Here is a 25,324-nt window from a genome sequence, read left to right on the forward strand (position 1 = left end):
ACATCCACAGGTACACCTCCAATTGACTCAAATGATGTCAATTAGCTTATCAGAAGCTTCTAAAGCTTCAGTCAACTTAGTGTATGTAAACTTCTGACCCAATGGAATTGTGATACAGTGAATTATAAATGAAATAATCTGTCTGTAAACAATTGTTGGAAAAATTATTTGTGTCATGCACAAAGTAAATGTCCTAACCAACTTGCCAAAACTATAGTTTGTTAACAAGAAATGGTTGAAAAACGAGTTTTAATGACTCCAACCTAAGTGTATGTAAACTTCCGACTTCAACTGTACATTATCTGAGAGCAAACATCATTAGTTCACATCCATTCATTGTTTTGAACGGCTTTAACTATATAAAAACAGCCACGGCAAATTATATCTCCAGAGCAAGCCTCACCTCTGACACTTCTGAGGTACGGTGAGACACACACAAACTGTACATACAGGCAGACACAAACACGCCACAATGAAATTTTTATATTTGAATTCTTGCTGAGTGATAAGACATTCAAATGGTGCTTAATGGACCTAGCCACAGATACACCCCTCCCCTTATCTCTCTCCCTTCAAATTATACAAGTCTCATTTCCTGAAGAGTGCATGGGGTGACGTCACATCAATACACAGGCTCTAATTACAAGGCAGCATCCAGCTGTCCATGCCTCCTCCCAACGTTGTCCAAGCATTGGCCCAACGTTGACCAAGTGTTCCAGGGGAGAATTGTGGTCCCGTATGGCTCAGTTGGTAGAGAATGGTGCTTGAAATGCCAGGATTCTGGGTTCAATTCCTGGGGCCATCCATATGTAAAATGTATGCACGCATGACTGTAAGTTGTTTTTGGATAAAAGTGTATTATTATATTATATATATTATTACATATTAATAAGCACAGAGCACAGTCTTGGCCTCGCCTGCTGCACAGAAGGCATTCACAAAGAGCACAGGTCACGCTGACGTGGTTGCTGTGGAACTGTTTAGTCCCACTGCTCTGTAAATGGTATTGTGATTCCTGGTTCAATCAGATTCATGTACACTGGAGAGGAGTTAGGGGTTGTGCTGTAGACTTACTCTTAGATATTCACTATCCACATCACACACAGGCGTTCAGGAGCTCAAACCCCCTTGCCTGACGACCAAGGTTATAATAGTTTTGCTATGTAATAATAGGTTGTATTTCTACAAGTTTTTAGATTTTTATTTGAAATTCAGTTTAGTTTCAGTTAGTTTTCCAACTTCATTGACTATTTTTATTTCATTTCAGTTTGATAAAAACCTTAAAATGTTATATTATTTAGTTTTTGTGTTAGGGAGGCTAGGGACCATTTATATGTTGTAGGCCTATAGTTTGTTTTTTTGGGGATGTCACTTCTTGCCACTGGGAGACAGTAATACAGTTGAAGTCGGAAGTTTACATACACTTAGGTTGGAGTCATTAAAACTTGTTTTTCAACCACTCCACAAATGTCTTGTTAACAAACTATAGTTGTGTCAAGTCGGTTAGGACATCTACTTTGTGCATGACACAGACCATTTTTTCCAACAATTGTTTACAGACAGATGATTTAACTTATAATTCACTGTATCACAATTCCAGTGGGTGAGAAGTTTACATACACTAAGTTGACTGTGCCTTAAAACAGCTTGGAAAATGTCCGAAAATTATGTCATGGCTTTAGAAGCTTCTGATAGGCTAATTGACATCATTTGAGTCAATTGGAGGTGTACCTGTGGATGTATTTTAAGCCCTACTTTCAAACTCAGTGCCTCTTCGCTTGACATCATGGGAAAATCAAAAGAAGTTAGCCAAGATCTCAGAAAAACAATTGTAGCCCTCCACAAGTCTGGATCATCCTTGGGAGCAATTTCCAAATGCCTGAAGGTACCACGTTCATCTGTACAAACAATAGTACACAAGTATAAACACCATGGGACCACGCAGCCGTCATACCGCTCAGGAAAGAGACGCGTTCTGTCTCCTAGAAATGAACATACTTTGGTGCAAAAAGTGGAAATCAATCCCAGAACAACAGCAAAGGACCTTGTGAAGATGCTGGAGGAAACAGGTACAAAAGTATCTATATCCACAGTAAAATGAGTCCGATATCGACATAACCAGAAAGGCCGCTCAGCAAGGAAGAAGCCACTGCTCCAAAACCGCCATAAAAAGACAGACTACAGTTTGCAACTGCACAAGGGGACAAAGATTGTACTTTCTGGAGAAATGTCCTCTGGTCTGATGAAACAAAAATATAACTGTTTGGCCATGATGACCATCGTTTATGTTTGGTGGAAAAAGGGGGAGGCTTGCAAGCTGAAGAACACCATTCCAATCATGAAGAACGGGGGTGGCAGCATCATGTTGTGGGGGTGCTTTGCTGCAGGAAGATCTGGTGCACTTCACAAAATAGATGGCATCACGAGGGAGGAAAATGTATGTGGATATATTGAAACAACATCTCAAAACATCCGTCAGGAAGTTAAAGCTTGGTTGCAAATGTATTTCATATGGACAATGACCCCAAGCATACTTCCAAAGTTGTGGCAAAATGGCTTAAGGACAACAAAGTCAAGGTATTGGAGAGGCCATCACAAAGCCCTGACCTCCATCCTGTAGAACATTTGTGGGCAGAACTGAAAAAGCGTGTGCGAGCAAGGAGGCCTACAAACCTGACTCAGTTACACCAGCTCTGTCAGGAGGAATGGGCGAAAATTCACCCAACTTATTTTGGGAAGCTTGTGGAAGGCTACCCAAAACGTTTGACCCAGGTTAAACAATTTAAAGGCAATGCTACCAAATACTAACTGAGTGTATGTAAACTTCTGACCTACAGGAATGTGATGAAAGAAATAAAAGCTGAAATAAATCATTCTCTCTAGTATTATTCTGACATTTCACATTCTTAAAATAAAGTGGTGATCCTTACTGACCTAAGACAGAGCATTTTTACTTGGATTAAATTCAGGAATTGTGAAAAACTGAGTTTAAATGTATTTGGCTAAGTTGTATGTAAACTTCCCACTTCAATTGTACATAAGGTGATGGGTCAGGATTATAGACTTTGATAGACATAACATCTCTGTATCTGTGCCATGATGGCGTCTGTGAGAGTATGGGCAGCGTCATTGAGGCCATCTCCATCTTGAAAGTCAATTTTCTTCTTCACAAGTAAAATGTATTGGCTTATTCCTCCTGATGACCCGGCTGTCACGACTCCAACTGAGTCATCAGGTCATGCCAACCCGGTCATCAGAAGGCATCAGCCAATCAATTTGGAAGTCCTACCCAGTTGACTAAATCAAAGCGGCAAAAGTCCTCAATGGCGCTGCCCATGCTAACACTGGTTTTTGGTCACTACAGGACTCCATACAAATCCATGGCCAGGACATAGGTTTAGTTAGGTTTAAATTATAAATCAATCCTAATGTGACTTGGATTTAAAGGATAAGCACCTAGACTGGTGCAAGAAATATGGTGGAAGGAAACTCTCTTGCCAATGTTTACACCAATTCAATGCTTTTTTAACTTTACTAGTAGATGTAATTTGCATCTAATACCTTTGCCTTTATGTGACAAAAAGAGAGAGGGAAAAAACAAATGAAGTCATGGCACATTTGACATGTTATGTTTATGTAATATTAAACATGTATCACTGACTAACCCCTTTAAATAGGGTTAATAAAAACAGCTGCAACAGCAGAAATATAAGCAATACAACACTGCTACACAAATCTATCAGTTCATAGCCAGCCAGCTTGTGTGTGTGTGTGTGTGTGTGTGTGTGTGTGTGTGTGTGTGTGTGTGTGTGTGTGTGTGTGTGTGTGTGTGTGTGTGTGTGTGTGTGTGTGTGTGTGTGTGTGTGTGTGTGTGTGTGTGTGTGTGTGTGTGTGTGTGTGTGTGTGTGTGTGTGTGTTTCTGTTCAACCAAACAAGATTTTCTGGTTTATCTTCAATAAGACTCTGTGTTCCAGAGAGGTGGTCATTCAGTTTCTCATGCCTGATGACAGTTGACCACAGACAGAGAATATTCTCTCCACGAATGCCTGGGATACATGGGCAGAAACCAGATCCAGTGCCACAGGGTGAAGCTTAGGATAAACAACAGTCCTTGCCTGCCAGAGCTGGAGAGGTGACTCTGTAAACATGCCCCTCTTTACCTCTTCCAAGTATTTCCGCAGATCACACAGTGCACTTAATGCCCTGCCAGATTGACCCTCCAGCTGGACAGTGGCCTCAGACACAATCTTCAATGTGAGGAAGCTATATTTCTGAAGCACTGTGGTCGAGATGCCCGCTGGATTCATCGTGCTGGCATCTTCCTGGTGTCCTACTGCTCCGCTGCTGTACTCTCTGATTTGTTGAAGTAAAGCAAAAGACTCATCAGTGGCTCCATCTCTGTTTAGCGAAGTGCCAGAGACACATTTGGGTCCATCAGGCAAGCTGCTGCAGGGGTTGGATCAAAGTTGGCTGCCAGAGGATTCAGTATGCATGCGAAGCGCTCACACAGTGACTTCAGGAGGACCTGTGCCAACTGTTTTGCAACAGTAGTTGACTGCAAGTGCGCCTCAAGGTTGAGAAGGCATGGCACCACATCAGACAGCGACTGGCTTTCAGTTTGAATTTGGTCGGTGTGGGCCAACTTCCCAAGTTGGTCAAGCTTGGCCCAGTCACGCACCGTGCTCGCCCTCAAATTTCTTCCCTGTTAGTTAGTGATAGCTAGTGATAATGATGCACAAGCTAGGCTTATTTGAAACATCGGCATCTATTGCCAGCATTTACCCACCAGATTCAGAAGCTCGAAACCCCATTAGAAATAAAAGCTTGAAAATCCCATTCGATTTTTGCTCAAGATTTAGAAAAAAACGAACATAATTTAGGATGGTTTTTATAAAAATGTGGTTAGGTTTGTAGTCAAAGATAGTTTTAGTTTTTAAAATGATTCTCATTTCAGTTTTTATTTCAAGTTTACTAAATTGTTTTTCAAAATGTTTTTATTTTGGTTTTCATTTAATCTAATAGCCTTGCTGACGACTCACACTGAATTATTTCTGCTGCTCTATCGATCGCTACATACTTTAGTCTGAATCTGTCATCTTTGAAGTCGTTTCTGGTGACGATGGCCGTTGTACAAAACAAAATCATCAGCGATTCGACCAGAGTATCAAAGCCAATGGTGAATTTTAAAAATGTCACTTTACCCACGTTTGTTCTGGCTCTGGCCCAACCCATCGGTTTCTGGGACCAATCAGACGGTTTGAATGTGTTCACATTCTAGAAGGGTCGGGGAGGGAGTCAAATTCAGACTCATAGCGGAGAAGAAATAACCGTTTGCCCCCCCTCCCCCCACAGTACAATAGCCATGTCCTTTCAACCCCAGCCTTGATGTGATACTGTCTGTGGTGATATCCTCTGCTCAGGGCCTGTGAGCAGCTGCAACCAGCCCACCCCAGGAGGGGGGACATTCTGGGAAACAGTGTATTGGCTGATGAGACATGCAGACCATTGAGGTATAAAAGAACTAGAGACTGTCCAAGATGTCTGACCTTTGTTTTCAATGTAATCCACTCACGTTCGCATTAGCCGATTCATGAACCATCTATAACCAGGTTGCATCTGGTTTACACGGCCCAACTTCACATGCGCACTAGCACTCAGTGCACATAGGGAACAGCGCGAGCAGCGACGATGTCAACACTTTATCCAAAAAGATGGCAGACATTGGAAGAATATAAATTGTTAATATCTTTGGCTGTGAGTGACAGAAAAAAATCTGTTACAGAAACAATTATTTTAATAAATCAGTGCATGTTTTGCGCACGAAGGCGAAGACTGTCTTATTAGGAATTTTCTAATCTTACTTCTCTATGTGGCTGTCTATGGGCCGGGCGCCAATTAAACTGCAGTACCGAAGCAAGACTGTAGAAGCAGTCAAAACTGTGCTTCTAGACCGGAACGTTGGCCCCTTGAGGCAGACCTGCAGCCAGCCAGCCAGTACTGTTATGGATCACACTGTACATGGCCCTAATGGACGCAAAATAAGCTCGAAATGTGTTTGTCTAGACCAGCCAGCATGTGTAAATAATGTGCTGTCCGTTTTCTGTTAAAGCGATACACAATAGCAAGAACCATGACCAAAACCCTCCTCCAATCGAAACTAGCCTTACCTGTTTAATTTGGATCCCGCGATGTGGTTAGCCTCATTTGCTGGGGCAGATACTATCTGTCCCGGGATACTGCCAAACCCTAAAGTCTGAAGAGCTGCTGCTTGGCACCTAGTGAGGTTTCCTTGACAGTTTGAACACAGCCCACGACGTGGTTAGCCCTTATGGCTAGGACCGCGGATAGTCCCGGGCTTGTGGCTGTTTAAATCCCTGCTGTTTGTTGCTATTTCCAATGGTCCTGCAAGCTGTGCTGGCTGGAATTGCCAGTGTTAGCCTACCATGCTACCATGACAAAGACCAAAGCCGGTGGAAGTACCATTGAGGACAAGGTTATTTTAGGCAAAAAAAGTTGTTCTACAAGCAATTGTTACAATAACATAGCTTCAAGTGTTGTGTCCAAATACTGGTAGAGTCAACTAATAAAATAATGGACGATTTGACCAGAAAAGTCCTGAACCTAGTTTGCAGTACTCCAAGGGTCAGCTCGATGAGTTTAAACAGGCCAATCAAGGCGGAACGACATTGTTGTGGACGGATTTGCAGAATCACCACATGAGATCTGGACGGAGTCTGACGACAAAGTGAGGGAAATAATCACTGAGAAACTGAAGACGGACCACAGGAAGACTGGAAAACCGGCCCAGGTGACAGGCCCAGGCTGATACTGGTCAAGTTCCTGAGGTTCAAGGACAAGGTAGTTGTTCTGAACAGAGCCAGGAACTTGAGATGAGTGTACATCTTCCTTAAAGAGGACTATCCTGAGGATGTGCACCAGAAAATCTGAGAACTTATCCCAGCCATGAAAGCTGCCAGAGTGCGTGGAGACATTGCTTACATCCACTATGACAAGCTCATTGTCCACCCTCCCTCCCAAAAGCCTGGAAAGGATGAGAGAGCCAAGCCTGTGGGTTCGTAGCTTCAACCCCGCAGCACACGCACACACCAACTAGATAATGGACTGCTGAATACTTTTTTTTCTCTTGCTTTGTTTATTCTTTTCCATATTATGTCTATCTCTGATAAGCTACCCATGAAAGGTCGAAAAGTAGTCCATAGAAATATGTGTAGCCTTTAGAAATAAGCTGAATGAAATCAATAACTTGCTAACATCAGATAACATTAATATATTAGCCATTTCTGAGACACTTAATTGGATGATACAGCAGTAACAATACAAGGATATAACATCTACAGAAGAGGCAGGAATGCCTATGGGGGAGGTAGTGCTGTATATATTCAGAGCCTTATCCCTGTAATGCTTAGAGAAGATCTCATGTCAAGTGTTATTGAAGTGTTGTCATTGCAGTGTGTTGTCACCTGACTAATCTAAAGCCTATTATTTTGGGGTGTTGCTACAGTCCACCAAGTGATAACCGTCAGTATCTATATAATGTTTGTGAAATGCTTGATAGTGTGTGGGGGGTAACCTGAACATTGACTGGTTAGCAACTAGCTGTCCTCCCAAGAGGAAACTTCTAACTGTGACTAATGCCTATAATATGACCCAGGCTATCACTCAACCAACTAGAGTGCATACCAATAATGTTGAATCTGTGACATCCACTTTTATTGATCATATCTTCACGAATGCTGCAGAGCTTTGCTCCAAAGCAATATCAGTTCCCATTTGCTGTAGTGACCATAACATTGTGGCAATAACAAGGAAAACCAGAGTGCCAAATGTTGGGCCTAAAGTCATTTATAAGAGATCATACAAAGTGTTCTCTCAGGACTATTTTGTTGAAGAATAAAATGTATGTTGGTCTGATGTGTATGAGGAAGTAAATCCAGATGCAGCACTGGACATTTGTAAAATGATTCAAGCCAATTGTTGACAAGCATGCACCTCTTAAGAAATGAACTGTGAGAACTGTTAGAGCCTTGGGCCATTACTCTTCTCTATATTTACAAATGTTTTGCCACTCTACATGTCAGCACCCAAAGCCAGTGAGCTCATTGAAATTCTAAATAAGGAGCTACAGTCAGTGATTAATAATAAACTGGTCTTAAACTGGTCTTCAATAAAGCAACAACTAAAAGGATTGTATTTGGTTCAAAACATTATCTAAGACATAAACCTTAACTGGAGTTGTGTATGAAGGGTGTGACCACTGAGAAAGTTGTGGAAGCTAAACTCATAGGTATAACATGTAATGTTGCTTATCTTTGTCATGGTCAAGTCATATTGACAAAGTTGTTGTTAAGATGGGGAGGGGTATGTCTGCTCTAAAATATGTTCTGTGTTGTTGACCCAAAAATCAACTGTACTAGTTGTTCAGGCTCTGGTCTGGTCCCATTTTGATTACCGTCCAGTAATATGGTCAAGTGCAGCAAAGAAAGATCTAGCAAAGCTGCAGCTGGCTCAAAACAGAGCAACACGGCTTGACCTTAACTGCAAATAAAGAACTAACATCAACAACATGCGTGCCAGTCTTCCTGGTTGAGGGTTGATGAGAGAATAACTGCATCAATTCTTGCTTTTGTGAGAACTATTATTGTGTTTAAATGTTCAAATTGTCTGTATAATCAACTTGCATATAGCTCTGACAGACATAGTTACCCGACCAGACATGCCACCAGGGGGTCTCTTTACACTCCCCAAATCCAGAACGAATTCAAGGAAAAGCACAGTATTATATAGAGCTATGATCACATGGAACTCCCTTACATTTCAAATTACTCAAGAAAAGAGCAAAATTAGCTTTAAAAAACAGATAAAACAACACCTCACAACATGTCTCTCCCCTATCCGACCTAGTTGTAATGTCCGTGTTAATGTCTTAAACGCATGTCAATTGTAAAATATTTTGTCTGCAATGCATTTTTCGTTATGTGTGGTACACCAGGAAGAGCTGTCGCCGTTGGCGTCCCAAAAAAATCTATACAAAAAAATATCCTGTCCTCATTTCGACAGGGGCAGTTCTTGGGGTGGAAAAAGCGTGAAGTAGACATGGCTAGGAGGGCTGCTGGTGGGGAACAGTTGTTGGGAGAGAGCCCCTATTCCTCCTCTTAACATGGCTGGAATCTGCTAATATGGGATTATTTTATGTATTATTTATACTCTTCACTGCTACTGTAGATTATATTAATTGTGTCTGAAGGTTACAAGTAACTTTAATCAAAATGATAACTGAGTGTACAAAACATTAAGAACACCTGGTCTTTCCATGACATAAACTGACCAGGTGAATCCAGGTGAAAGCTATGATCCCTTCAATGTGTAGATGAAGGGAAAGTGACATGTTAAATAAGGATTTTTTTATTGAGACATGGATTGTGTCTGCCATTCAGAGGGTGAATTGTCAAGACAAAAGATTTAGGTGCCAAGTGCATCGGTTTATGTCAAGAACTGAAATGCTGCTGGGTTTTTCATGCTCAACAGTTTCCTGTGTGTATCAAGAATGGTCCACCACCAAAAAGACATCCAGCCAACTTGACACAACTGTGGGAAGCATTGGAGTAAATGTGGCCAGCATCCCTGCGGAATGCTTTCGACATCTTGTAGAGTCCATGCCCCAACGAATTGAGGCTGTTCTGAGGGCAAAAAGGGTTGAGGGTGCAACTCAATATTAGGAAGATGTTCTTCATGTTTTGTATATGTGTGTGTGTGTGTGTGTGTGTGTGTGTGTGTGTGTGTGTGTGTGTGTGTGTGTGTGTGTGTGTGTGTGTGTGTGTGTGTGTGTGTGTGTGTGTGTGTGTGTGTGTGTGTGTGTGTGTGTGTGGTTCCATATGAGACATCTATACTAAATGGTTCCTCTTTTTCAACCCTTTCCCATGTAAAAACACATGTCCTAGCCAACTGAAATGTAGCACTGTTAAAGTTATGCGTAACACCTCACATCAGAATAAAAATGTAATTTCAACAACACCATTATCATTTATAAACAGCGTTCATCAGCATGGACAGTTTTACAATTGAAGTGCAACGCAATGGCGCTGTCCATAAAAGCCTGTCGCTGCTTAGCTGTCAATGAATCAGTCGCTTTCTAGAAACAACATTAAAACTGTGAAACCATTGAATAGCCTATTAACTTTCTTTGGATCGCTCCAACTATGATTGTGTACCCAGACATATTAATTTGAAACATCCTTCTTGCTAGGAGCAGAACTATTATGATCTTTCATATACTTAGCCGAGGACAGCAACAGTAATTTGAATAACAATAGGTTAAAGTAATGCCATTTGTAACCAAAAGAAGAGGAAGATCAAATACGAGGCAGGTTTTCCCATCCAATATGTTATGTCAGTGAAAAATAAGCCCCAACACTGACTATTGGCTGACGACAGCAAAGCCCCAGCAAAACTGTTGACGTTCAAATTAATGGCATGCCGTGCAGTTGAAACTCATTATTCATGGTGAAAACAATCTGCGTCACATGCCAAATTATTGCCAAGTTGGAATCTGTTATGGAAGTGAGGATTACTGACTCTGCTAGACCTCCCTAGACGTATGGTGACTATTAAAACTGGTCCCAGATCAGAAAAGTGAACTCATCATTTATCAGGATCCATATGGGGCCAGAAATGTTTCCTGACTATTTGACCTGGCCAGGGAAAACTCTGTGCCCTAAATGTTCTTGATCATGTCGCATGGTAAGGAAACACTCCTGGCCCTTGTGTATCACGGAGCAAGAAATGACACCCTTTCAACACACTTCAGTCATCCAAACTTCAATGGTACTGTCGTACAACCGTAGATAACACAGATGGCCTGATTCTTTATCCACCCAACAGCTTTGTGTGAAGAAAAACCGACTGCCTGTCATACCAACAGAACGGCATCTGAATACGTGGGAAAAGGAAAACAAATAACCTGTGTATTAATTCGATTTTCGTAATAGTCTAAAACGTTATAATAGCGTTCAACTGAGTGAGCATCTGTGGCACTTTCAAATTAAAAGGATAATCTATCCCCAGGTGTCCTTAAGTAGCTCAAAAACTCTTTGGAAATCTCCTCTCTCAGACAATATGAAAGGGGAATTGATTCTATGTTCCCGCGCAGCAGACTGAATGAGCCTAGACTCTCAGTCAGAAACCAGAAGGCATAGTGATTCCGATCGCCTACGCACACATGGAAATGTCCTCTCCATACGCACCCATCTTTAAAACAAGAGTGGGTGAGAGCTAGGGGCCAGAGGTAAGCACGGGTAAGTGGCTCACAAATCGTCAGCTCTGCCCTAACCCTCATCGTTATCACACAGCGGGGAGGGCTAGGGCGGCGGGGGGTTGTGTGTGCAGTGCATGTGTGTGCGTGTGTGCGCATGCATAATTCCACCACAATGATGCCCACTGATAAGAAGGATGAGACAAAGGGAGTACATGTACACTGTCTCTCCTGGGTGCCATTGGTATACTCTCAATACAGATTACAATCCACTCCCAAAATATGCATTTTATTTACAGTATGCATAGATTCATTTCCATGTTTTAGTTATTAGATTGTGCACTACATGGTAAAAAGTGTATTCTAGGAATTAAAAGTGGACGGCTCACCTGCTTTGCTCCATACCCACACAGAACCCAGTTAGTATTAATTGCAATGCTGAACCAAGTCTTTTTTCCCTTGTGTGTCCGCTCAGCATTACACAGTCAGCCTGCCCTACAGACTATAGAAATACATCTCTGAATAGACCCTCTTCCATTGGCTTACGACTTTTGAGCCTTTGTAATGATTGGATACTGACAAATCCAGCTTTTCCCTGCATTCTGCTCTCGGTAAAGGTCTGTCCTTGCATATTAAACAGGCTGGAGCACTAGAGCAATCACATGGAGAAAACATGCCTCCCAGACTATACCTCATGTTTAGACCAATCTGAAAATGCCAGCATGTTTGACGGTGAAAAACATACACACAGGTTAAGAGGAAAAAAGTCTGTCACTGATGAAGATGAACGATCAGGCTGCAATGCTGTAAATTAATGAATCAGCCTTGCCCGCCCCACAGACACAGGCCTAGTGGGCTACAGAACACACACAGAGAGGAGGGACTGGGCTAGGGAAGGGCTACCGCTGGAGCTGTCCATGGTGCTGAAACCTAGAGCATGCATGCATTTTCAATCCAAATAGAATGTTAATTTATTTTACTATATAATTTGGCATTCCCAAAGAAGGCTACAGCAAGCAGGGGTGTCTGGATCTGTCCATGGTTCTGAAACCTGGGGAGTCAAAATCAAATCAAATCAAATTGTATTTGTCAGATGCGCCGAATACAACAGGTTTCACCTTACAGTGAAATACTTACTTACAAGCCCTTAACCAACAATGCAGTTTATTTTAAAAATACCTAAAAAAGAAAGAGATAAGAATAACAATTGATTAAAGAACAACAGTAAATAACAATAGCGGGGCTATATACAGGGGGTACCGGTACAGACTCAATGTGCGGGGGCACCGGTGTGGAGGTAATTGAGGTAATATGTACATGTAGGTAGAGTTATTAAAGTGACTATGCATAGATAATAACAGAGATTTCATTAGATCTTCAGCAGTTTTATTATGGCTTAGGGGTAGAGGCTATTTAGGAGCCTCTTGGACCTAGACTTGGCGCTCCGGTACCGCTTGCCGTGTGATAACAGAAAGAACAGTCTATGACTAGGCTGGCTGGAGTCTCTGACAATTTTTAGGACCTTCCTCTGACACCGCCTGGTATAGAGGTCCTGGATGGCAGGAAGCTTGGCCCCAGTGATGTACTGAGCCGTACGCACTACCATCTCTTTCAGTTACTAAAAAAACAAACATCTCGTAGAAGATATAGAATAAAACATTACGTAGAGGAGTAGACTCATATTTAGCAAGACAACGGCATAACTGGAACTGTCCAAGATGCTGAAACAGGGGGCCCAGCTTGCCACAATGTATATTTCCAATTTCATTTAGGTCCAAACACATCTTACATAGAACTGTGGGGCTCATAAGGAGGCTGGGCTGGGGGGGGGGGGGACGACTATCCATGGTGCTGAAACCAGGAGAGCAGCATTCTACTGTATGCGTCTTCTATGTCTTAGAATTACTCAAATACAAACATGAAGGTGTATTCAATAGCATGTGATTGAAACGGTCCATGGTGCTGAAACCTGAACGGCATGATGCTATTTCTCCAATCTCTTTGATTTTCCCAATTTATGACTCAACAGTCAACACAGCAAGGGAGCTCCCAGTCTCTTCTTTAATGAGCCCAATACCAACTTCTGTCTTATAATTTCATTTGGTATTCACAAACTACAATGAAACAGCTGCTATTAACAATTTACCTGCTGTCTATTCCAAGACCCAAAGTTTTCACATCTATATTAATATTCATATCTAGGGGATAATCCTCTTCATATCCAGGGGCTAATCCAAAAGACAAGGACGACAAAGAGCACCTGCAGTAAAATTCTCCTTCTCCCTTTCATTTAGCATTCTGGTCACAGGTCTACTCGAGAGACTAGCATTTCATTTTCCTAAGCCAAGTCAAAAGCATCTCATTAAATTTATTTTAAATAACAAACCATAACTGGATACCAATCCCCAGGGACAATTGTATTGGTCTGTCACGCTATTTGTAGACAAATCATCTCCACACAAGCCCCAAAGTGCTGAATGAGAACTGCCTACATTATTCGAGCTGGAGATTGCTAGTGTGCCTTTCAGACGAGATGATGGTTTTCTCACTTTGCTATCTCCCAAAGCTGTCTTTCATTGTTTGACCCCCTGTCATTCTGTTAAAAGTTGTAGATTTATCCTCTAATGGTTTATTGTGTTGTACCTAGCCGAGATTTGACTGTGGCCCACTCATTTGAGGAAATTTGAGAACAGACGTGTCATGTTTGCTCTACTTCTTTGCAGTCCTGGCAGTGGTTCACCTCAGAGGTGAATACTGTATCATCCAATCACACTGTGCTGCAGAACTGCCCACGCTGGACATCTGAGATGATAATACTACAGCTACATACACTAAGACTAATTTCTGAAATAAATGCTTGTTCTTTCTGATATTAACAGTGCATCTGTTCAGCATTAGTATTAGAGACCAGAATACACGTTTGGGTAGAGTTTACAACTTGTTGAGATCACTAGATTTGCATTAACACAGTTGTTGTCATTCTGCATCAAGGCAGCTGTGTGAGTTTTTTTTGGGTGGTCCAAACCTGCATCAATGACCATAGTCCCTAACACCAGTTAACAAACAGGTAACGATATATATTATATGGTGATATATCAAACACATTACCAGAACAGTTCCAGCTTGACATGAGGAGACCATGCAACAGGTTCAGTACTCCAGAGCCAAACAGGAGCGAGAAATCATACTGCAACAGAGATAGCGCCGAAAAGAGAGTGATGTCACGAGTCTGTAAATATGGGTCCTTTTCTCGGGGACTGCAGAGACTACTGCGGGTGTGGTGATTGCATTAGTAAGGCGCGCAGGGTCTCTGGCACAAACACCCGAATAAAAAACATCATATCCTCTCCTTAGAGAGACCAGACTGCAACAGCTACACCCACCCAACACGACCAGCACTTCCATTTGACGGGCCCTGACTTTCAAATCATTAATCTGCTGTCGGGTCTATTCACTAAATTGTCTTGCGATCTCACTTTGCTCGTGCGCTGACAGCCACTACATACCCAATAAAGGCGTGCCGTCAAGTGCATGCAGTGAAAAGCATCTCCCCTAGTCCAGGTTGTATATTGAATTGATAGCCTACATTGCCACAGCCCCACGCAATGACAATCTGACATCTGCGCTCTACTTGACAACAGCTTGGTATTCCATGCACACCATCCCATGCTCTCACTATGCCGTTTTTTTCTCCCCTGTCTCACACACCAACTCTTCAATTACTGCTTTTCAAACCGGTTTATTTCATAGGAAAAATAACGACATTGAACAGCCTCATAAAATGTGCAGATTAAAGCAACTCTGGAAAACACCGACATTGCACAGAACACCACTTTCATGCACTATAAGGACTAACCTCCCAATCTAGCGAATCCCACTCTTCGGTAAACATCCGGAGAATTCCTGTCCGTCCAAACGCGGACTAGGCGCAGAGGCACTATGGAACGACTGAGCGATGCGATGACATTGCGCTCTCGGTATTATCCTCATGAAATCTATTTTCATAGGAGACGTCGACAGGAGAAGGTATTCAGAAATACACACAGCGACAACACCATGACCAACTTGAGCGAGAAAGATTTAAAGATGGCTTGCTTTATAATCGAACATTTCGGTGGAAGAAGGTTGCAAACAATTAGTAGGCTACACCACTTGCGCTTGCAGGCGAATACTGACAAGGCGCTCGTTCTATTGAGCACGGTTTCGATTTGAGCTGCCGTACTCCGTTTAGCAGAGGTAGCAGACAAGACAACCAACTTCGTGTTTCCAAAAAACGAGTAATACCATCCTCAGCAATGGTTTCATTGCGCATCTCCCCATTACATTTTCCTCCGCAGGATTAGGCTACAACAAACAATAAAGCAAAATTTGGAAAGGTCCCTTAATATCACGAAGTGCTTGGTAAAGCACGTGGCTCTACTGATTCGTGCAAAAACATGTGTTTGATTCATTATAAGCAACAAGCCGCGAGAGCCAGGGACAATGTGTCCTGTGAGGTGATTGTAATAAGGTCACTTCTGTACTCACCATTAGCACCGCAAAGTTATTGTGATGAGTGCAATGAATGGTGGTCGTGCTGCCCAGGGAGTCTGTTATGTGGCACCCCTCTGCCCGCCAGCCACCGTGCCCATCTAGCAGGTCAAAATCCCAATAGGCTGCGGTGGGGTCTACACCCAGCGCGAAGTGCCTGAGAGCGATGGTAACGGAGTGCACCGCGCTCCCGAGGGTGCACCTATCTGCAAGAAAGCAAAACATTAAATTAGGGAAACCAAGTGGAAAGTCTTTAAGTGCAACATCCAAGACGCATGGGCACAAACGAAGACACAAACACACACACGCACACAGTAATGTTACTGGTGTCAGACAGCCATCAATTATGATTCATTCTGCCTTCTTTCATTATTTGTATTTATCTTTCATTGACATGTTTATGTTAAAAGTTTAAAAGTTATTAAACATCTGGCACAGAAATCATCAAGAGAGTGGTAACGGAAACAACACGCATATACAAATCATTCAAACCTGGTGTGAATTAGGCTATGCGTGTAACTTACAAATATAGGTAATATGGATCAAATCTCTACAAGCTGCGCACTTTTTTCCATTTTGTATGCATGTGCGTGTTCCTGTGTTTATCGACAGATCATAGTTGTAGACAGCGTTGACATCAGAGCCATGATGATAAAATGCATGCATTTCCTCTTACCTAATTTGGTGAAAGCAACTGGTGTCGAAACGCTCCTACGTTTTCCATCATCTGCAAGATTTGACGAATTCCCTGTGCAAGGAAAGAGTTTCCCATTTCGAAAGACAATAAACTGCAGCTTGCAAGTCGAGTTATCAACAGATTGCAACGCAGAGGGGTTAGGCGTACCAGCCAGCGGTAAATGGATTGAGGCGACTGCCACCGAGTTCTGCGGATGGAATAAAAAAGGACAACATTTCAATTAAATAAACCATTCGTTAGAGATGCGCTGAAAATTATCACTCCAGTATAGTAAGATTGACAATTTGCTTCCCTCTCCACGATTGGAAGCGATCAAATAGCACAAGTAACCATGGGAATGGGTTTCACTCAGAAGGCTATGTCTGAAGCACTCTCGTGCGCCTATTTGGTCAGGCTCCCTGCCGCAGAGGTGGAAATGGTTCTTACGCCTCGATCACACCGACAGAGATTTGCGTTTTGGTACACCAGAAGTAAATTCGTTTCAAATGGAACGCTGCGTTTTCCTTACAGCATTACATTGCAGAGGCAGTTGCAGTGTTTTCTGTGTGGTGCGTACGTTGGATTTATCGAACATATGCATCAAATGATATGCTTAGACAGCTTGACAGAAGTAGTAGCAGAAGGTGAATGCAGATTTTTTGTTACATGCATATCCAGATGATGCTGCGTTCCATTTTGCGCAAGATCACTGCAGGTGTGATCAAGGCTTTACCGTCTCAGCTCTGCAGCGTTGATTTAAAGAGACAACCCCGGACTCACTTTATCTTCCCCTCACAGCCTTTAAACACCATGGAATCCCCTAACATTAGCCTTTGTGAGCTTTGGGAGGGATACACCGTTTCTAAAAAGAGTAGCGGCAGGTATTACAATGTGCATCCAATCAGGATGGATTGAGTGCACTTATGTGGACCCAACCCAGAGCAAGCATTCCTAACATATCTGAGTTCAAGTCTAATCATATAAAAGGATCCCAAAGTGCTACAGTCACCAGCTTAGGGGCATATGAGAACGCAGCCTACACATAATTAATGTGATCTGATTAATATTTTGCTGATAAATGTTTAATAAATATTATACATTATTATGACAATATAATTGCATCTTTTTGCTATGCAAATGTTTTTCCACTCCCAACACAGCAAGATATACCTACCTAGTGATGTGTTTTTATCCATCCATTTATTTGGACACCTACTATTTACCATTGCGGATATTCAGGGAGAATAATCAACAGAGAAACAGTGTTGGGTGAAACCATGATTCAACAACATAGTAAAAAAAAGCATTCAAACTTCTATAGGTGCATGAGGTCTGTTGTGGTTATGGATGTGTGTGAAGTCAAAGAAGCCTGACACCAGCTAGTACCAAGGGAAGGGGGAAGAGCTGGGTGAGGCAAGAGAAGGACTGGAACTGTCCGTTGTGCTGAAACATTATTATCTATTCCCATCCCCCTTGTTATAGTGGTCCTCTGTAGCTCAGTTGGTATAACATCGTGTTTTCAATGCCAGGATAGTGTGCTCAATTCCCGGGACCACCCATAAATAAAAAGTGTATGCAGGCATGACTGTAAATCACTTTGGATGAAAGTGGCTGCTAAATGGCATATATTGTTGCTATTTCCCTCACAGATATTATGGTTAATGGGTCGTTTTAGGCCTGTGTTTATTTGAATGGCATTGTCTATTAATCAGAAACAGCTGCAAAGTTATTCCTCTTCGTGACTGGGATGAGCCAAACAGCCTTGTGTCCGCTTGGTCAGCTGAGCCATGGAGCAAACTTGTTCCATTGGATAATGTGTACATTTTAACTTGTTTTTTTTAGCTAGTCCTTATAAAAACATATAATAATAACAACAATAAATGTATACAGTGCATTTGGAAAGTATTCAGACCCCTTGTCCTTTTCCACATTTTGTTACGTTACAGCCTGATTCTAAAAAGGATTAAATAAAAATGAATCCTCATCAATCTACACACAATACACCATAATTATGAAGTGAAACAAAGTTTTTTGATATTTTAGCAAATGTATACAAAATGTATTTTAAAAAGTACCTTATTTACATAAGTATTCAGATCCTTTGCTATGAGACTAGAAATTGAGCTCAGGTGCATCCTGTTTCCATTGACCAACCTTGAGATGTTTCTGCAACTTGATTGGAGTCCACCTGTGGTAAATTCAATTGATTGGACATGATTTGAAAAGGCACATCCCTTTCTATATAAGGTCCCACAGTTGACAGTGCATGTCAAAGCAAAAACCAAGCCATGAGGTCGAAGGAATTGTCCTTAGAGCGCCGAGACAGGATTGTGTCAAAGCACAGATCTGGGGAAGGGTACCAAAACATTTCTGCAGCATTGAAGGTCCCCAAGAACACAGTGGCCTCCATCACTATTAAAAGGAAGAAGTTTGGAACCACCAAGACTATTCCTAGAGCTGGCCGCCCGGCCAAACTGAGCAATCAGGGGGAAGGGCCTTGGTCAGGGAGGTGACCAAGAACCCAATGGTCACTCTGACAGAGCTCCAGAGTTCCTCTGTGGAGATGGGAGAACCTTTCAGAAGGACAACCATCTCGGCAGCACTCCACCAATCAGGCCTTTATGGTAGAGTGGCCAGACGGAAGCCATTCCTCAGTAAAAGGCACATGACAGCCTGTTTGGAGTTTGCCAAAAGGCACCTAAAGGACTCTCAGACCATGAGAAACAACATTCTCTGGCCTGATGAAACCAAGATTGAACTCTTTGGCCTGAATGCCAAGCGTCATGTCTGGAGGAAACCAGCACCGCTCATGACCTGGCCAACACCATCCCTAGGGTGAAGCGTGGTGGTGGCAGCATCATGCTGTGTGGATGTTTTACAGCAGCAGGGACTGGGAGACTAGTCAGTATTGAGGGAAAGATGAAGGGAGCAAAGTACAGAAAAATCCTTGATGAAAGCCTGCTCCAGAGCACTCAGGACCTCAGACTGGGGCGAAGGTTCAGCTTCCAACAAGACGACGACCCTAAGCACATAGTAAAGACAACACAGGAGTGGCTTCAGGACAAGTCTCTGAATGTCCTTGAGTGGCCCAGCCAGAGCCTGGACTTGAACCCGATTGAACATCTCTAGAGACCTTTAAATAGCTATGCAGCAACGCTCCCAATCCAACCTGACAGAGCTTGAGAGGATCTGCAGAGAAGAATGGGAGAAAATCCCCAAATACCGGTGTGCAAAGCTTGCAGCGTCATACCCAAGACGACTCGAGGCTGTAATTGCTAGCAAAGGTGCGTCAACAAAGTACTCAGTCAGTAAAGGGCATGAATACTTATGTAAATATGATATTTCTGTTTTTTATTAGCAAAAATGTCTAAAAACAGTTTTTGCTTTGTCATTATGAGGTATTGTGTGTAGATTGATGAGGGGGAAAAAAACAATTTAATCCATTTTAGAATAAGGCTGTAAAATAATAAAATGTGAAAAAGTCAAGGGGTCTGAGTCCTTTCGAATGCACTGTATATACAAACTTTTGACTGGTACTATATATATATATATATATATACTGTATATATGACCATTTTATAAATTATATAATTGCCTGACATGATAGCATTTTGCAAACCTGCTCCCCCGTAGCCCCCAAAATGAATGGTTTTGACCACTAACGTTTTGCTTAACTACACACTCCACTGCTTTGATTGGCAAGAAACCATATTTAAAAATTTATATATATTTAACCTTTATTTAACGAGCCAAGTCAGTTAAGAACAAATTCTTATTTTACAATGACGGCCTATCCCGGATAAACCCTCCCCTAACCCAGACGATGTGGGCCAAATGTGTGCCACCCTATGGGACTCCCGATCACGGCCAGTTGTGATACAGCCCGGGATCAAACCAGGGTCTGTAGTGACGCCTATAGCACTGAGATGCAGTGCCTTAGACCGCTGCGCCACTCGGGATCCCTTAAATAAGGGTCTATCCAAATAATGAAAAGGCACTTTCGAAATACAATTCAAGGAACTTATAGATACATTTTATTTGCAGCATGAGCAAAGTCATTGTAGCCTATCATTTCACTTCCCCTTTGAGAACCATAAGCATAGCCATAAGCATGGCTTTACTGCAGCCGAAGTAGAAAAACACATATCAGCTATCTTTCAATAGTTATCCATATTACCGGAGCTTAATCTTATTCTTTAGAACTATTTCTATGGCGGATTCGCGGCCGCAATTTATGGAAGATGACAAAATTGTGGAGATAACAATAGATGGCAACGTCAAAGATAGGCCAGTGGTTTCCATCTTTGGTGAAGTTCCCTTCCCGGGGGGCCTTTAAGCACCTTCTCGTCTCTTTACAACCAACGTGTGCAGGAAGCCCCTGCTCTTTTAAGGGTTTGTTAGCTATTTCTTGTTAGCTATTTTTTACTCACACTTGAAAGGCTATTGATTCAAATCCTGCAGAGATAGATGAATCTTTAGATTTTCATCCTGCAGAGAGAGATACCATTTATGTTATATGGTTTTCCTCCAGAAAGGCTTAAGCATGCAGTCTATATCTAAAATGCTCTGGGATAAAAGGCACCCCAGGCTGCGTCAAAGTGGATTTGATCTGTGACGTCGTCAGGGACAGGTGAAGGATAGTGAAATCCTTGAAGGGGTGGCTCAAGGATGTGGATTCATATTCACAAAGGGTCTCAGAGTAAGAGTGCTGATCTAGGATCAGTTCCTCCCTGTCCATGTATAATCTTATTCATTATGATCTAAAAGACAAAATTGATCTTAGATCAGCAGTCATACTCCAAGACGTTTTATGATGGGCACAGATCTCAAACGGTAAGGAATGACAGATGACCTCACCTCATAACACAGATCGTTTCAAATACCACAACACTGCATGGAAATCTTATCTCACAAGCCCATCTTCTCTCTGCATCTTTTCATCCTTTTTACCAGACATTTCAAAGGGATTTATAGCCCTGGGGATGTGCTGTCTATGGCATGCACAAGGCCTTGCTTTAACAAACTCTCTAAGTCCTTCCGGGAACGGCCTAAGAAGGTAGTTAGGCTACATTCGCCTGAGGAACTCACTGGGGACTTCACACTTCAGAGTTATTTAACTGGGCGCGGCGCCACCGTGTGACCTTCCGTGATCCCCTCCCTTTCCTGAAACGTGGTATGCTGTAGCCTCTCTATAGCCTATACCTCAGAGAGCACATGCTTCTTTTAGTTCTTGTTGTTTTCACATTTCACACAGAGGTCATCCAGGCGAATGCCAGGAGTCACTTCTCATTTCCCTCAAGGTTGGCTGTCGGCGGTGAGCTGCCTACATGGATATAGGTGATACACACACAAACTCACTGACTCTACTCCCCCTTCTTGCTCCTTGATGCAAGGCCATACATGCTATCAGCTAGGCCTACAGGGCAAACTCAGCCACAGACCTGCCCCGGGGCAAACAGTGAATCAGAAGCTCAGAGTGTGCCCACGCTTAACACTGGCTCCGCCCTCAGGTCCACAATGGATTATGGACCATCTCTGATAACCCGGCAGAAAGAAGACGTTTACACCGAGAGGTCCAACAAACAATTATTCCCGTAAATGTTTTTCAAGCAAAACACAACTCGGTTGTGTTGATGTCAGGGGAAGAGGAATAGGAGAGAGTCAGTCTGTCCGTATGAGCTCTATTGCCATATAATCAGATCACTGAAATTAATGTCAAGCTAAAGTGCCATGAAAATTAATATCTCTCAGCTGAAAAATGAACAGGACACTTTTTCGAGACAAATCTTAGGTAAATGTGAGTCAGAGAAAATGAATCCTTGTGTTTGTTCGCGTGTTTATTTGTTTGTGTGTGCGCAAGCATGTGTTTCTGAAAGACTACTGTCACGCACTATATCTAGTGATAAGTAACATAACTTGCTTACACTAAGCATAATGAGAACATGGGAATTCCTTTTAAGAAGTTCTTTCTAGCAATTGTTAGACTGTAGTACAATTTAATATGATGACTCCACATCAAAAAGACATAATTCTCTCAAAATGATTGCAATGTTTGAAGCTTAAATGGCCCATCTCTCTTGAGCATTATAGTTCTGTTCAGTGGTGTGTTGTTAGCATTACTCACTCACATAGTGAGAGAAATTTAAACAGGCTACATGGTTGCTATGCCAACGAGCTGCTTCCTCCAGACAAGGTTTGGATTGAGAGCAGATTGGAGTGAGGCAGGAAACACAACAGGCTCTGTGGAGACAGAACACTGTGACTGCTATGTCTTGGAAACAGATTTCTCTTCTTACACAGTCTTACCCAATTCTGAACTGTCTTCCACTATTTTTCTTTCACTTTTGAGAGAAATACACTATGAAACGATCTTTCCACATATTGAAATATGAGGCAAATATCAAATTGTTGGATTAATAATATGCCATTTAGCAGACACTTTTATACAAAGGGATGTACAGTCATGCGTTCATACATTTTACGTCTGGGTGGTCCCGGCAATTGAACCCACTAACCTGGCGTTACAAGTGCCATGCTCTAACAACTGAGTTACAAAGGAGCTAAGACAAACTGTTATAAATTATTAAGAGCCAAAGTACATAGGACTATGCTGTGCCTGGTTTGACAATCATTCCTAGTCAATAAACATTTGATTTGTTTGGTTCATCCAAAGACAAACTGTTAGAAATGAAGCCTTCTGTGGGTACATAGAATATGCTGTGTCTGTATTTATATTATTCTTCCTAGTAAATTAAACAGCTGGGATGACAGAGCTGTTTGCCCGGGAGCATTTATCTTATAGACTGCACTGCGGTGCTGAGATAGATCTTAGCAGAACGAAGACATGCTTCTTGAATGTCGCAAGGAAGAAGAGGCTGTACTAGTACTGTAAATGTTGTGATGCATTAAAACACTCCATATTCATTTTAAATCAAAGGGAGTGAAAGGCATATTCAGTGCCCGAAAGAATGACAAAGGCTGTCATCTAATAGTGCAATTTCAGATGTAAGTTATTCATTCACTCATTCATTTCATTCCCTAAACCACTCGATACCTGTTCATTCAGTACCTGATGCATTCACTCACAATAGAGCTGAATGACTTGAGTGGCAGTCCACCTTATTAAACTGAATGACTTGCAATCCATCATTTTCTGAAACACTCTATATGAATGGTTACCATGAAGCCAGGATCAAGCCCAAAGCATTTTTTTTGTTGTGGCTCACATGAGGGTTTTGCTCACATACCGTATGGAATTATTCCAAAGTTCATTGATGATAGGCCCTGCTTTACTGAAGTTGCGAGACATTGCGAGATACACAATTTCATTGCGAGATACAGCTTTTGATTGCCAATAGATAGGCCTAATGCTCGGATCTGACTGGCTGCCTGGTGGCCGATCTGCCTACGCTGTGCCCTTCCCATCTCTATCTGTTCCTTTGTTAGCTCGCTATGAAAGATGTGTGCTTGTGTTCTCGGAAGTACGGCAACTAATCAGTCGCCTCTGTTCCAAGCGGAATCGAATCTTGACGCTCAGAAATGAGTCGACACCGGGAGTCGACGTGCAGGGAGTCGAGGAATCAATTATTTTGGAGTAGACTCTCCACCACCACGTCGTCGTCTTCAACAGTTGGAAATATGGCAGAGCAAGGCATGCGATAGAAGCAAAATCCCGTATGGCAATACAAACTTTGCGAGGTGTAATTGAAGTACAGTAATGGTAGTAGAGGTCCAATGATTAACCATCTGAAAGGGACGCACTTTGAGACCCAAACCGTTGCTGGTAGCGGCTGCATTGTGAATTCACATGGAATTTAAAACCGATCATTTGTTCTTTTTTTTTACTTGGGAGTCAGCGAATCTAATATAATATCATCAACAATAATATTGCGATACTATCACTACCAGATAGCGTATTACTCTAGAACAATGTTATTTAAACTAAAACAATAGTCGCTGCTTTGTGGCCGTGCAGATTGTAATTTAAGATTTGGCTCGTTGGTGGAATGAGTGTGTGACCTGAGGTGTACTCTACATATCTACTCATTCAATTACCTTTCCAGCTACTATCACATTTAGATTGTTTGTGTGTCATCTTTATGACAATCCCCTCAATTGTGGTCAGTCCACTGAAAGGGCTGTAATTTCAGTGAGTGTAGTGTTTTAAGTACCACTCAATTGCATACACTGAATTCACAACAGCCTGAAATTGACAAATCTATTGCGTTGTAATTATCAGCACAGCACATATATCATAGATTGTGACTCCACTTCTCTAAAGGTAATACATTCATCTCAGGAGTTTAGAAGAGGACATGCACAGGCACACACCTCTTTACAGATCAGTATCATCCATCTTTCTCACATTTCCATGAAGTATGGGCCATATTCGTTTATAGCAACAGCCATTGAGAGATGTTGGCTCAAAGTGCCTTTCCCAATTTATGACGCAGCAGCAAAGAGGAGGTATAGCTACACCGTTTCAAGTGTATCCATGGTAACCTGGTTATGAAGCTGGGTGACTTAACAATTTCATTACAGGGCACCAGAGCGGGAGTTAAGGGAGCAACTGGTAACGTCTCATAACTGACAATGTACCATTACATCAAAGTGTAGAAACATGAATATTCATGTTGGAGATTGGGGGGGGGGGGGTTGATCATTCATCAGCTAAATGAAAGTCTAATTCAATAGCATACTGGTTGACAGTGGACCTCCACAAGGGCCAGTGTGGGAGGAAACTTTTATATCTGCAGTAGAAGTCAAATGATGTAATCATTTGAAATATACAGGATTATAGCAATCATTATAATATTAGGTTAGAATTACAACCAAGTCAAAGCGGGATG

The 25,324-nt window shown here is 42.1% G+C and overlaps 1 protein-coding gene across 1 annotated transcript in view; it reads right to left on the reverse strand.

The window, feature by feature from the left end:
• The window catches only part of adgra1a (adhesion G protein-coupled receptor A1a), a 67,050-nt gene extending 49,833 nt beyond the window's left edge, over positions 1 to 17,217 (reverse strand). Inside the window, exons 1-2 of the mRNA XM_045700742.2 lie at positions 16,476 to 17,217; positions 15,797 to 16,005 (exon numbers count right to left, since the gene is read on the reverse strand). Of these exons, the coding sequence (XP_045556698.1) occupies positions 15,797 to 15,799 (3 nt within the window). The 5' untranslated portion in view covers positions 15,800 to 16,005; positions 16,476 to 17,217. The remainder of the gene's footprint in view (positions 1 to 15,796; positions 16,006 to 16,475) is intronic.
• Positions 17,218 to 25,324: the final 8,107 nt, after the last annotated feature.

The sequence above is a fragment of the Salmo salar genome, chromosome 18 (assembly GCF_965601325.2).
Source record: "Salmo salar chromosome 18, fSalSal1, whole genome shotgun sequence".
Lineage (NCBI taxonomy): Eukaryota > Metazoa > Chordata > Actinopteri > Salmoniformes > Salmonidae > Salmo > Salmo salar.